At 44.9% G+C, this 13,846-nt stretch overlaps 2 protein-coding genes across 2 annotated transcripts in view; both read left to right on the top strand.

Moving 5' to 3' along the window:
* Positions 1–13,246, top strand: part of itfg1 (integrin alpha FG-GAP repeat containing 1) — an 88,518-nt gene extending 75,272 nt beyond the window's left edge. The window contains exons 15-18 of the mRNA XM_018758157.1: positions 5,632–5,756; positions 8,458–8,540; positions 9,599–9,716; positions 12,182–13,246. Coding sequence (XP_018613673.1) covers positions 5,632–5,756; positions 8,458–8,540; positions 9,599–9,716; positions 12,182–12,241 — 386 coding nt within the window. The 3' untranslated portion in view covers positions 12,242–13,246. The remainder of the gene's footprint in view (positions 1–5,631; positions 5,757–8,457; positions 8,541–9,598; positions 9,717–12,181) is intronic.
* On the top strand, positions 715–3,642 carry LOC108937929 (nectin-2-like). Its single transcript, XM_018758156.2, has one exon. It carries the CDS (start codon positions 2,033–2,035, stop codon positions 3,356–3,358), a length of 1,326 nt encoding a protein of 441 aa, XP_018613672.1. The 5' UTR covers positions 715–2,032; the 3' UTR covers positions 3,359–3,642.
* Positions 13,247–13,846: the final 600 nt, after the last annotated feature.

Raw genomic sequence — 13,846 nt, 5'->3', positions numbered from 1 at the left:
GAGGATTAGGATCCTCATATGTAGAGGACTTGTTCAGTCCATCATAAATGAATGAGTAAATAATATCACTCCCTGTTTGCTATGCTGTCACAAATTCAGAGGAAGGATGTTTATAGCCCCAGAAACAAAGTTTGTTAGCTTTCACTTCTATAAAAGTGTGCATTTACTTTTGGATGGAAAAAAAATGACAAGTAACCATGCAAATGCAGATGCTCCCGGTTACACCAAGTCCGCGCGTCTCAAATGTCCAGGTGCTCAGAAACCACCCCCTGGATTAGTAGTCTGAGCCTGACACCGTTGGCTTTGGGGAGGAGCTCCTGTAACCAATGTCAATTGAAAGACACGAAGGAAAAGCAGTGGCCCCCAGGGGACATCCACAAGACCCCACAAAGCAAGGCATATCAGCCTTTGGCGAATGTTTAAGGGTATAGAACCAAGTATTCAGAAAGGAGACCGTTTCCATGGGGAGCCCACCACATGGCCCACTGATAACACCAGGCTGCCAGTGGATTCTGGGACAGTGTACAAGTGAACTGGTTAATGAACTGGGTCTCTGTCAGAATTCAGAACTCTGTCAGAGCCCTGACTGTTGAGAGTCGTGGGGACAGCGGTTGGCATAGCACTTGGAGATGCCACCTGTGGACTTCGATGTCTCAGGTTTAAATCTCACATCCAGCTGTAGTACACATGCTAAATAAATGTAAATGTGGTTGTTCTGTGAGTAAATAGATGGTTTGACCCAGTGAAATTCAACCAGTCTAACCCTCAGAAGATCATTTGTCATGTTTTCAAAATGTTTGATTATGGCACAGGAGCAAAGCTGACCAGTTCTTCCATAGATCCTGAATGGAGTGGTGTACCATGGTATCTGTAAACCTCTGTGCTGTAAACTATAGCTTCTTTGCAGAGATATGTGGCACAGGAAAAGGAGGGAACACACTGACACCTCTGCCTAGTTACTGTACACAAACACCTTTGACTGGTTACCATGTCTTCGCAACGCACACTCTTAAGTTACTGTCAACATGTACAGAAAGAGAGAGACCTCAGAGATACTTTTGGAGTGTGACACTTTGAGACTCTGCTGCCTGACTCTTTTGCCCTTTCTCCAGACCACTGGATTTCTGACTCCCTTTCTTCCCCGGTACCTGTGTGCTCCACGTTTACGACGTTTCATCACCCTGTACAGTACAGTCAGTTCTGCTTTCACACCTTTTTTAATTATGCAGTTCGGATGTGGTGCGATGAATAGTGGAACACCGTTTACGTAACGCAGATTTTTTGCGAGTGCGACTTGGGAATAACGCATGTGTGTGACTTCTTTCCAACAATTCAAACCTGAGCTCTGCAGAGAAATTCACTAGCTGTGCACAGGAAGATGGCTTCACTTTGCTGTGTGTTTTTTGTTTTATGTTTAACTTTGATTTATTGCAATGTAATAACATGGCTGCTAATGTGATAAGAGTGTGAAGAAGTGTTCTGGTGGTCTGGAGTTCATAAAAGAAAGGCTTTAACACTAGAATAGTATCTGGATGTCATAAAGTACTTTGAAGGAAACCAGAGTACGTGACACTGCATGCAGCAAGTTTTAGTTAATTTACACTGGGCACCGAAAGACAATGCGCCTTTATTACACAATCAGCCTTATTCTTTCATGATTTTTATCATGTATTTGCAAAAAGTTGTAGCTTTGGGTGTGCCATGACAGCTTTCTGTAGGGAATGATAACTTGATGTAGATGTATATTAATTGCTCTGGCCCAAACCCATTTTTCCATTAAAAATTACATTTATTATGCAAATTAGCATAATGCAGCATTTCATAGGAACATAAGTATTGTGTTACAGCAGAACTGACTGTACAGAGAAATGAAGAGCAGAACAGACATTGTTTGCCGAGTTTCTCTTTGAAAGAGCGACACCGATTGGCCTCACGTGGAGCATTTGTTTAACTCTTCCATATCCTTGTCAAACCCCTGGTGTTGGCTTGATTTCTGTAGGATTTTTGTTTTCATCTGTGGAACATTGAAGTCATGGGAGGAGACGACGCTCAAAATTCAGCCAGTTTTACAAAGACAGTCTTTCAAGTAGTTCTGCTCTTTCCAGTGATTCTAGGTGCCCTTGGTAAGGAGGTGATGATGGAACCTGAGGTCATGTCAGAATTAGGTGGAGCGGCCAGGTTACCTTGTCAGTTAGTGAGCAACTATCAGCCCTCTTTCTTTGTGGTGACATGGTTGCGAACATCAGAGCTCAGAAGTCGCTCCATTGCCGTTTTCCATTCACAACAGGGTATAATTTATCCCAATTCCCCCATGAAAGGAAGGGTCTCCTTCACAAAAGCGTCCCAGGGGGATTACTCCATCGGCATCACAGACGTGAAGAGGACTGATGAGGGCAGTTACACCTGTTACTATCTCGGATACACCATCGGAAGTCTGGAGAACAGCACGTTGCTTCTTACACTTGTGAAGCCCATAAACACAGCTGCACTGGTCTCCGTAACAGCGGGTACGATGCCCGTTGTGGTCGCTAGCTGCACCTCGGCTAATGGCAAACCAGCGGCACAAATCTCTTGGGCAACAAGGCTCAATGGCAACACAACCATCAAAACTGAACCTGGCACCAAAAGTACAGAGACGGTCACATATGAGTACTGGCTTATACCAACGGCTGCAGATGATGGCAAGCACATCAGCTGTGTCATCAAGCATCCCTCGCTGGACAAAGCTGAGGTCATCAAAATGAGACTGTCTATTGAGCACGCCCCTGAGGTGACCATCGTGGGCTACGACGACAACTGGTATGTGGGCCGCAGCTACTCAAGACTCACCTGTCTGGCCAAAGCAAACCCTCCCCCTACTTCTGTGACATGGAAGGTGCTGTCAGGCCCAATGCCAGAAACTGTGCGCATCAAGGGGAACGTGCTTGCCGTGCTCCCGCTGGACGAAGCAATGAACGTAACCTTTGTATGCGAGGTAGCAAATCGCCTGGGGGTGGGAAGGCAACAGCTCACGCCTGTGGTCAGACGCAGGTCCCCACAAACCATGAACCAGATAACCAGTGGGATCACTGGAGGGTTTGTTGGGACCATCCTACTGCTGGTCTTTGCTGGAACTGTGGTGTGGACTGTCCAGATGTGTTGTCTGAAGTCTTTGCGTGTGGGCAGTCTTCCGATAGACGAGCCCTCGCCCCTTGAGAAGACTGACCACTCTGGTGGCAGGCAGCACTCCAGCCAAGCCTCAGGGTCAGAGAGCCAGCTGCTGAGCCAGGCTGACCAGAGGGGCGCTACGGTGGTTGTAGTCTGTGAGGACACAGTGTTGCAAGGCAAGAAGAGTGATGTCAGCGAAGAAATAAAATAAGAAGAAGAGGGCTAAGGTGGAGCCAGCACAACTGCCACCCCCCTTTCGGACAGCGCGCTATATGGCTCCTGCGTTCATATAAATGTGGAGCCAACGGGCCATGAAGGGTCACATGGATTTGCACACTCAGCAAACCACAGAGAAACCTAACAGAATCAGGATCAGTGACGGTTGTATTTGCCACGAAGAGATAGTCATACACCAAGTCCTCGTGGTGCAGAAACCAACCAACCAATCTCAGCAACCGCTTGTCCTAGGCGGCGTCGCGGCAAGCCGGGGCCTACTCGGCAACACGGGGTGCAAGGCCAAAGGGGGAGAAGACACACCCAGAACGGGATGCCAGTCCATTGCAAGGCACGCCAAGCAGGGCTCAAACCCCAGACCCGCCACACAGCAGGCACCAGCCAAACCCACCACGCTCCCCCCACCCCCATGGTGCAAATATATAAGATGCAATTTCTCCCTTTATTTTGAGGCATTTTCTATTGTCTACTTAAAGTACATAATTTTCTTTTTTAACAGTCCATTACTTGGCAATAAAGAATATCCAGAGTAGGAATGTGGGACCAAGTTTCAACTCATTTCCACATTGTTTACAGCTCATGTGTGCTGTTCCTGATTGTTGGTCGCTAAAATTATGAGGAACATGGGTATGAGATGAATACGTCAACATTTAAATGAAATGTTTAATAAAAGTCTCATGGTTTGGTTTTTATTACATTTTATTTATAATATATGTGTCAGTGACTTTTACAGAGCCTGACCAGTAAATAAATGGAGATACAGGTTTTATTGTTTGTGTAGATAATAAAGTTGAAAGTGGCCAGAGACTAACAAATGTTGCCCACATTGATGTGATGAACTGGTCAACACTCAGCATTGCATAAAAGATTGTGATTTTTTTTTTAATTTTATTTTTACTAATTTTAAGCTGGACTTCAGGTTTATAAATCAGTCTTTTGATACTTACGATGTCTAGACTAATTTCCCATCCAGAATATACCCTGCTCACTGCGATTCTGGGATAGTCTCTGGACAGTTGTGGCCCTGCGCTTCAAGCGTTTGATTGAAATGTAATAAAAATGTTAACAGAGAAATGTTTTATTTTGTCTGAGGTTTTTACAGAACCTAAGAAATGGAGATGCAAACTGTTTACAATAACAAGTTGCAGGTATTATGTTCCCTTTTCTTTCCATGCCACAACTTAATATCAAATGTAATTTTGTAGGTTATTATGAAATTGGATACTTAATACCTGCAAAAAAAAAATTGTATTACTGCTTGCTTATATGACATTAGATTTAATTTATAACACCTTTGTGTGTGCTGTAAAGTTCTATGGCACGGTGGCACAGTGAGTAACACTGCTTTCATGGGTTCGATCCCCGCTCAGTCTGTGTGGAGTTTGCATGTTCTCCCCGTTTCTGTGTGGGTTTCCTCCGGGTGCTCCGGTTTCCTCCCACAGTCCAAAGACATGCTGTTCAGGTTCCCCCATAGTGTGTGAGTGTCACAGAGTGAGTGTGTTTCACTGATGCATGGATGAGTAACCCCTTGTAAGTAGTGTATCTAGTAATGTAGATGAGGTGAATAAGGTGTGTGGGCTGATAACACTACATAGTATCCGTTGTAAGTCACTTTGGACAAAAGCATCTGCTAAGTGAATAAATGTACTTGGTTTATAATGAGGTGAAAATAAGTACATTATCAAGTCATGTTATTTCCTTGTTTACTAAGAGTGTACCCAAGCAGATTATTGTAATAAAGAGTAGTGAGAATTGCTAACGGTTGACACAAGTGTTCAATGTTGCCATGGAAATCTGTGGTTTGAAGGTCCAGGCTAGGAAATCAACCAATCAGAGAGCAGCCTCTGGTCTTGTGTCTGTATGGATTTTTTTTAGCCTTGTGTTCACAAAGGTTCAGGTGCCGCAGCTTCCTTTTTATGGAGGAAACAGCAGCAGGAGGAAAGAAGGCTGAAAAAGATGCCATGAAAGGAGTTCATGATCACAAGAGAAATTTCAGAGCCGTAACCCCAGGAATGGAAGGGGAGGTGAGGTGGCATCTTGCAGTTTGAACGCTCCATCTATGGGCAGCAGTCGGCTTTTTGTTCACCTTCAGCTGCCTGATTGGCGGCCTGTGGTTCAGTCCTGACCTGGGTCCAGGCAACTGTCTCACCTCTAGTGGGTGGCGGAAAGATTCTCTTCTCTGGACTCATATAAGGAGCAGTTCTAACCGAGTGCTGTGGTGGTGGGGGTTCTTTTTTGTCGATTTTGCAGCTGGGCAGCTCAGCCAGTCAGCCCACCTCTCCCTGCAGCTCCCCTACACTGTGTTGGGCCTGGGACGCAGTGCCAACTTCCTGGACCACCTGTATGTAGGCATCCCCCGGCCTCTAGGAGATGGGGTATGACCCGCTACACACCATACATAAACACACGCACAAATCTCCATCCATTTGGTTTTACAGTCTGATCATCATTTTTCTTCCATACCAAATTGTGTTTGTCATGTTTCGCAGTGATGTGTTCTCAGCTGTTTGCGTTTCCCCTTTTTCACTATTTTTGTAGACTCTTATGTCTCTTCATAACCTTATATGTGATTCCAGCTACAGGATTAAACATAAATTACACTGATCCCCAGGTTATTCCTTGCTACACTGACTGTGCTGTAGAAAATGGAAAAGTTTAAATACAGCGAGGATTATATATGTTCAGTTCCCAGTGGGATTCAAATAAATAGTGGAGATGGGTTAGGGTTTGCACTGTGTGTGGTTCTGTAGGAACAGCTCATTGAAGTCGCCTGCTTTTCCTCCTCCTTGTCGACTGCGTCCGCATGACGTTTTCCGCAGCTTTCAGAGCGGATGTGGACTCTCCGCCCCTGGTGTTCCCACACGTGACACATCAACACGCACAAGTCACGAGATCAAGGCATCGTGGTGCTTTCACCAACCCTGTTAATTCCTATTGAAACTCCTCCCCGTGACTCATTTGAATTAAAGACCTTGATGTTTTTTCTGTCCTCTGGCAGATGGAGGACTTCATTACTATTCACATTTTCTCTGTGTGTAATATGCTGGGAAGCCCCCGGTACAACAGGAGCTCTCCCAACTCCACGTACTCCTCGCAAGCGGGGTATGGGTCTTCTTTTCACTAGGGTCAAGTTTGTTTAAATGCACAAATGTCTGCATAAAAATAACTTTTTTTATGTTCTGAGGAACCTGTACTCATGATTGCTGCTACCCCCAGTTCTCTTGATCACGTTGGGGTCCTTTGAGTCACAGGTCCGTGATGGGACGACAGTCATGGTGTGAAATACTCATGGTATGAAATATTCAGTGGTTGCTACAGTATCTCTTAATCAAAAACATCAACAGATTGATCAAAGCAGCCCCCACTACAAACACACACCTTATTCCCAGTCCCCACCCCCCAACATCCCACCTCCACACTGTTTATGTCAGGGTCAAAAAGTAGAAGGTAACGCTTTAACCACTGTAAAAGTACAGTCCTTGGACACTGAAATGTATATCATTTAACCTGCTGAGACACAGCAAGAAAAGGTTTTTGAATGTGTGTAGGATTTCTGAGGTTTTGTCCAAGCACCACCTTCAAACAGGCAGTATGATGAGACAAGCAGAATGTGCTCTATAAGGTGCATTAGGACCCAGAACTGTAGCCTGTGCAGTTTGAGATATAGGCTTAGTACATATGTCCTCTAGAGTGGACAAAAATGAGTTGCGGGGTCCCAATAGGATTTATAAATGCATTTTCAGTAGGAAAGCTGTACAGGATGAGTGTTGAGTTTTGGTGTATTTTGTTGACATGCCAAGAAGAGCTGTTCATCCCAAGTAGAAATGTTCATACGTTAAATATAATAACATTACATGAGCACCGCAGGCCGTCAGACCCATGGTTAACGCTCTCAAGTAACACTTAAATTGACCTGAATTTCTTCTAAAACAAAGTAACACACATTTTGTGCTTTGCTGCTCAAAACCCCTCGCTGACCTTGACTGCCAGTCATTGATTTGGGGGGGGATCACGGCCTCCACCCCCTCACCACCCCCAGCAATGTGTGTCTTTAGTGCGTTTCTTAAAATAACATGTGGCAAAGACTGGAAGCGCAGAGCTCTCATTAGGATCTCAGGCACTGTGAAGGATGCTGTTGTCAGAAACGCAAACTGCTGTGTGTCTCTTCTGTTATTAAATGATAAATGTGTTGTTGGAGCCAAAAGCGTGTCGTATCCCCTGCAGACTCACTCACTCGCTCACACGCACACAAGCCTTGTTTTTCCGCTTCCCCCTAATTGCTAGCAAGAGGCAACTTGCGGAGGAGACATTAACATTTGCCTTTTACACTAATTTTGTTTCAGCAAAAAGAGGTATAAAATTTCGGGTGCTTTTTCCGGCCACAGTGTGTACGAGCGTGCAGGTCAGAGGTGTGACAGTTCAGATTGATATACACCTGTCCACTTGAAGGCCCTGGGTTTGGATCCCACTCCTGCTGTAGTACGCTTGATTTAAGGTACTTACCCTGCACTGATAACTAAAAATTGCCCTGGTTGTGTAAATCAGTATATATCAGTGTAAGTAGCTTAGTATACAAAACTAACATGGTTAGTTTGGGGAAAGTATCAGTTCAATGAATAGTAGTAATCGATTTTTTGTAGCTTTCAGTTTATTTGCCTGAGCTTTTCACCAGAGCGTTTTTCGTGATATATCCTGTTTCTGCCCAGGATGGTGTGCCTACATACCACCTGATTTTTACCACGGTTTTTCAAGTGATCCCCTGAGATTAAAGGAAATGTTTTTGCTCTCTACTCTTCTAGCTGTTATTTTCTGCTCTACATTATAATGGTGAAAAAGTGGTGTAGCAGAATAAAACCTCTTATTAAATATGTCCATCGAAGTTTGCAAAATAAGTATCAACGGAGCAGTGAAATCACTGAAAATACATCAGTGCAACTGAGCAGTTGTTTGGTATTTTTTGTCAGTGTAGTTTTTCTTTGCACATTACCTTGTCTTCACGTGTTTCACAGTGCTCAGCTGTGGAAGTTGAGCTCCTTCTCCACATTCGTCCCCCTAACACTGTCTCTCCACCAGCAGGAGAGCCGCAAGCAGGAATGGACAGCCATCATCCCCAACTCGCAGCTCATCGTCATCCCGTACCCCCACGATGACCCCCGCAGGTACTCGCCCATTTCCAGGTCACGCACGCCACTGTGTTAGATCTAGTGCCTCCCGCCGACCACCCAGCACCATCACAAGAGCACCAACCCAGGGCTTATCCATTGCTATGAGGCCAAAATGAAGTCCTGTCTGGAGCAGAGCTTCAGGGCTTGTTTAGCAGAGCCCAATCTGAAATATAATATCGTGAGCATTAATGTATTAATTATTTGCGAGACTTAATTTGTGTGTGCAAGACCCACCCTGATATTGATGCTCATTAGTGTGTTATCACTCCTCTTTGGCCTTTCCGTTACATCTTTTTCTGTATTGCTCTGGAGGTGTGGTCTGGTATGAATATTTCATCTGTTTCCCTAGTTCACCGCTGATCAAACTACATCATAATTACATGTTTTTGTAGCCCTGGTTATGAATATTTAATGAGCTGGCCTATTAGATCACGTGTGTTATGTGGTGTGTTCTAATTTCCTTCTCACTGATCGTTTTTTTTTTTCCTTTTTAACACTTTGAATGTTCTAATTGCCCACAGAATGATGTTGTGAGTGTTTAAAAATGTACATCAGTTGGAAAGAACAATTTCTTTGGCGTTTTCACATTGTAATTAGTCTAAGGTAATTAGACGTAGTGATTAGAAGTAATAACTAGTAAATTGTACCCTGACTGAGAGTCAGTTATGTTTTCTAAAGTGTCAAACACAGGAATTATTTTCTGTAGGCTTCAATACCTATTATTATTATTATTATTATTATCATTTTTATTATTTCTATTATTATTATTATTATTATTAATAATAATAATAATGATGATGATAATAATAATGATAATAATCATTATTGGGGTTTTTTTTTTTTCCCCCAGAGTGGCTTAAAATTTTTTACATTTACACAGTTGGGTAATTCATGGTAAATATCATTCTCAAGGACACTGTAGCAGGGTCCGTTCTAGGATTTAAACCAGCAACCTTCCAGTATACCCACCGTACAGAGCTGCTTCCCAATTGGCCAAAGCCTCAGCAGTGTTTGTGTACTTGTAACTGGTCTCTGTTATGCCCAATCTCCAGCTGGAGTGCGAAGCTGTACCTGACACCCAGCAACATAGTCTTGCTGACAGCCATTGCACTCATCGGGGTCTGCATCTTCATCCTTGTCATCATTGGAATCCTGCACTGGCAAGAGAAGGTGAGAATGCCTTGCTGGTGTGTGGTATGTGTGGTTGTGTGTGTGTGGTTGTGTGTGTTTCCATGTACACACTGAGATATATTCTGGGATTATGAGATATTGCCGATATGGCAGTGGAGGGAGGTTTTCTCCCTCAGAGCTCTGTGAACACTCCCCTCCTGCTGCTGCCACGAACCAGAAAGAACAGAAACATTAATGACAACTCTTGTGTCTCGATTTTCAGAGACGGTTTCGATTTGCGGGGTTTCTTTCCACTTTCCTGTTCCTCCGTAGTGCAAAACACGGGTCATTGGTGCTCTCAAGCCCCCGCGCGGAGTATGCATCATCCCGAGAGGGTTCCCTGGTCTCTCCTGGACCGATAAACGGATTTGGCGGTACTGCCCCCTCCCCCCATCCCCACTGCCGCCCCCTGCCATCTGCTGCCGGCACCTGATTATGCGAACAGGAAGCCATAATTGCAGCCTGCTAAGAGAAATAATTTTGCGTGAGGAATTTATTGCAGTTGACACTCTATTAAAATAACATGTTGGCACCATATCTGAGGACTTTGGGCTCCTAATTACGTTTCTGGTTGAAAGAATCACTTGTGCGCTTGTCTTGATTAGGAGCTGATTGAAAGATTATTCTCCTGACAGACAAGTTCAGGTAATAAATTAGCACTTTTCCTCCCTCACTGTGTAATTGGGCCCCTTTTGGACCGATTCGCCCAAATCCTCTGCATCCAGTGTGGCTGATGTTCTAACATTATTATCATCACTTATTGGTTTTACTGATACTTTTCTCCAAAACAACTTGCTCTGTTAAGTCTGGACACTAAGATGCACCGATTTACACATTTATAATTTTTACTGTATCAGACTAGGGTTAGTACCTTGATCAAGGGTGGAATTCGAACCCAGGTGCCATGATTGGTCATAACTATAGGGGCTCACACCTATAGAGGGCACTCACAAGTGACTTGTAAAATTATATGGCAGCAATTTCCTTCAACGGAGACCTGAGCAATATTCTTTCAGGGGGTCCAAAATTCCTAGCGATACTCCTGCTACCCAATATTCCACATGCTGCATCGCATTAATTTTTTTTTGTTTTGGGATGAAGGAGTATAAAGGAGATGCATTTTCAGGCTGCTTTCCACAGTCTGCCCACCTCAGTAAGGTGTTTGTAAGGTATCAGCGAGGTGTTGGTAAGGTATTCACTGTGATCAGGCAGTTTCCACTTTCGAGCAGCAGGTCTGAGATTGTTGTACGAGCTTCGTCTGTGGCTCTGTATCTGTCTCGGTGTGTGTGTGTGTGTGTGTGTGTGCGTGTGTGTGTGCGTGCGTGTGTGTGTATCGGGGAGAGAGAGGGACACTGGCTTTTACTCAGAATTGCAAGCATTGCCATTCCAGGGCTCCTCGGTGAGACTGATCGCTGTGTTAGGATAGGATTTCACTGCATCTCCTCTGTGTGTGTGTGTGTGTGTGTGTGTGTGTGTGTGTGTGTGTGTGTGTGTGTGTGTGTGTGTGTGTGTGTGTGTGTGTGTGTGTGTGTGAGAGAGAGAGAGAAAGAGAGAGAAGATTGATATATACACACAAACATGCATGCACCACATTTGTAGCATCCCCCGAAACGTTCGGTGAAGACAAGACGAAGCAACACAGATCTGTCAGGTTCACTTTGAAGATTCCTTTTTTGTCATATTATCTGTCTTTATGCAGCGCTGCCGGGGAAACAACGAGTGAAAGAGCAATGCTAAAAATAATAGTGTAACCCTTGTGTCTCCAGCAATGTTCTCGGTGTGTGTGTGTGTGTGTGTGTGTGTGTGTGAGTGTATCCAACACAACGGGATGTGTCTGGGAGGAATTCGCCCTGTGACTCACTCAGCCCACCCTTTGGCTGAAGACAGATGCTGGCATTCAAACGCACAGACATACATGCAATCACAAAGAGCGTCATTCACTCACTCAGTAGCACCTGCAGGGCACACAAACACACACACACACACACGTGTACATTTACTCATTTACTCACAGGTGTTGCAGCACACACACGCTCGCACAAACACGCTGAGGACAGCGGATGGCCCTCAAAGACTCCCTTTCATGTGTCTCACACACCACTGTCTTTGTGCTGCAGCTGCTTAGCCGCTCAGCGCTGTTTCCTGCCCACAATGACTGCGGACACCCATCTCATGCTGGGGTGTGAGGGCTGCGGAGGTGGGGAGGGGTGAGGTTAGGGGAGGGGCACGTTTTTCTGTGATGGTGCTCTCTGACCCTCCCCCCGAGAGAGCTGGGTACTAATTAAACACATGCTAATGATGCGGGGAAGGTTTTGCCGGTGCCCTAATAGTGCTACAGTTATGGCTCCTTTTACACTCAGCAAAGTAGGTGGTCCTACCAGGTTCAAAAACAAGGCCTCAGAAGCACAGGTGTCTCTTGAACTTTGGCCATTGACCTACCAGTGACTATTGGTGCTATGTTGCAGAAAGCGGATGACCGCGAGAAGAGACAGGAAGCCCACCGGTTCCATTTTGACGCCATGTGAGGAAAGAGGACGACAGCAATAAGAAGCTCACAGTCAGCGGCGGAGACACCTCGACAAAGGCCTATGGGAAATGGGCATGACCGTCCCGGAATATTTCTCTTCTTTTTTGGCTCTTTTGTTTAATGAGGAGAACGGTGATTCATTTGCATATCCACATACTATCACTTCCAGAGGAAAATGATCCACAATTGCCACTATTGTCTTATTTCCTTATTTCCCTGAGGGAGGGGTCTGTAAAGCGATAAATAAAAACATTTAAAAATAAAGAGGAGACAGAACGTGACACCTTTCCAGGCCATTCGCTCCTCCTGCTGATCGTTCTCGGTCTAACAGCGCTCTTCATTTCAGGAGTTGTTTACATGTCACCAGGTGACTCCTACAGACATACCAGTTCTTTATTTATCTATTTATTTGTCTGCTAAGTTGTTTTGACTGTTTTGTTTGACTTACTGCTGCTTCATCTCCACTTCCTGCTGCTTCCCTAGAGGCTTTACTACACCCGCCCCCCCCTCCCCTAGGATCAATACGTACCAGTTATCATCGTGTCCACGTCCACCCCCGGCTCAGTGAAATCGGTTACGGCCTTCACTCGTGTCCCTCAAATGTCCACCCAGGTGTGGGTGATAAGATGGGATTTTTTTCTTTTTTGTTTTAATTTTTATTAGCGCGTCAGAAGCAGGGTACCAGACCCACGAGGCCAGAGGAAAGCAGTGTGGGACTCCTGTGGGTCACTGAATCATGTTCTACTGTACAAAATCACACAGTTAACACTGTCCACCAGGAGCTGGAATTTGTCCTTCGCAATGTATTCGGAAGGGAAACGGAAGTATTGTGTGTGTGTCTGTGTGTGAGTGAGAAAGAGTGAGTAAATGCACTGCTTAAAGTTCATGTACACAACCATGCTGTTAAATTCAAATTCTCACTTTTTGTTTCTTCTATGAATGCATTAAAATGTGTAAAGTAACTGTACAGTGACACTGTTCATGTATATTTGTTATTAATTGTGATCGGATTGCATCTGTTCATGTGTTACTTGAATGATCAAATGTAAACAGAATAATAAAAAATGTTTTGTGAACTTTGTGGGTGCTGTACACACATTTCTTCATTCAGCAGCTGCTGTTCTTCAGTGTGATGTACACTGTTAAATACACTACAGAAAGCAACCTAGTCAGTAACGGCAGTATGACACACACACACACACACACTCACCCAGGGCAGTTTGTGAAGTCTTCATGTCAACTTGAAAGTCATGCCTTTGGACTGTGGGGGAAATGGACACGAGGAGAACATACAAAGTCTACACAGATGAGCTGGATTCAAACCCACATTGCAGGAGCTGTGCGATGCCAGCGCTACCCGCTGAGCCACCGTGCCGGCGGAATGAAGCAGGAGCATCTATCGACACACGGGATCTCCTGTTGACCGCACCTGCTCCCCCTCTGGTCTGTTGGTAACACTCCGGGTCCTTCCACGGAACTCAGTATGAAGTGAAACCACGGAGAACACATCTCACTGCTGGTGGTGCTTTGTGACACATGGTGGATAAGCGAGTAGCGCTAGTACCTGCGCTCCCGGCCTGTGGGCTCCAATCCGGATCAGTCA

Source organism: Scleropages formosus, chromosome 1 (assembly GCF_900964775.1).
Source record: "Scleropages formosus chromosome 1, fSclFor1.1, whole genome shotgun sequence".
Taxonomy (NCBI): domain Eukaryota; kingdom Metazoa; phylum Chordata; class Actinopteri; order Osteoglossiformes; family Osteoglossidae; genus Scleropages; species Scleropages formosus.
The sequence above is the reverse complement of the archived record's forward strand: the minus strand, read 5'-3'. Positions and strand labels throughout refer to the sequence as shown.

Bases quoted from the DNA above. Each gene is read 5' to 3' on its own strand.
- LOC108937929 (XM_018758156.2), top strand. From the start codon at position 2,033: ATGGGAGGAGACGACGCTCAAAATTCAGCCAGTTTTACAAAGACAGTC.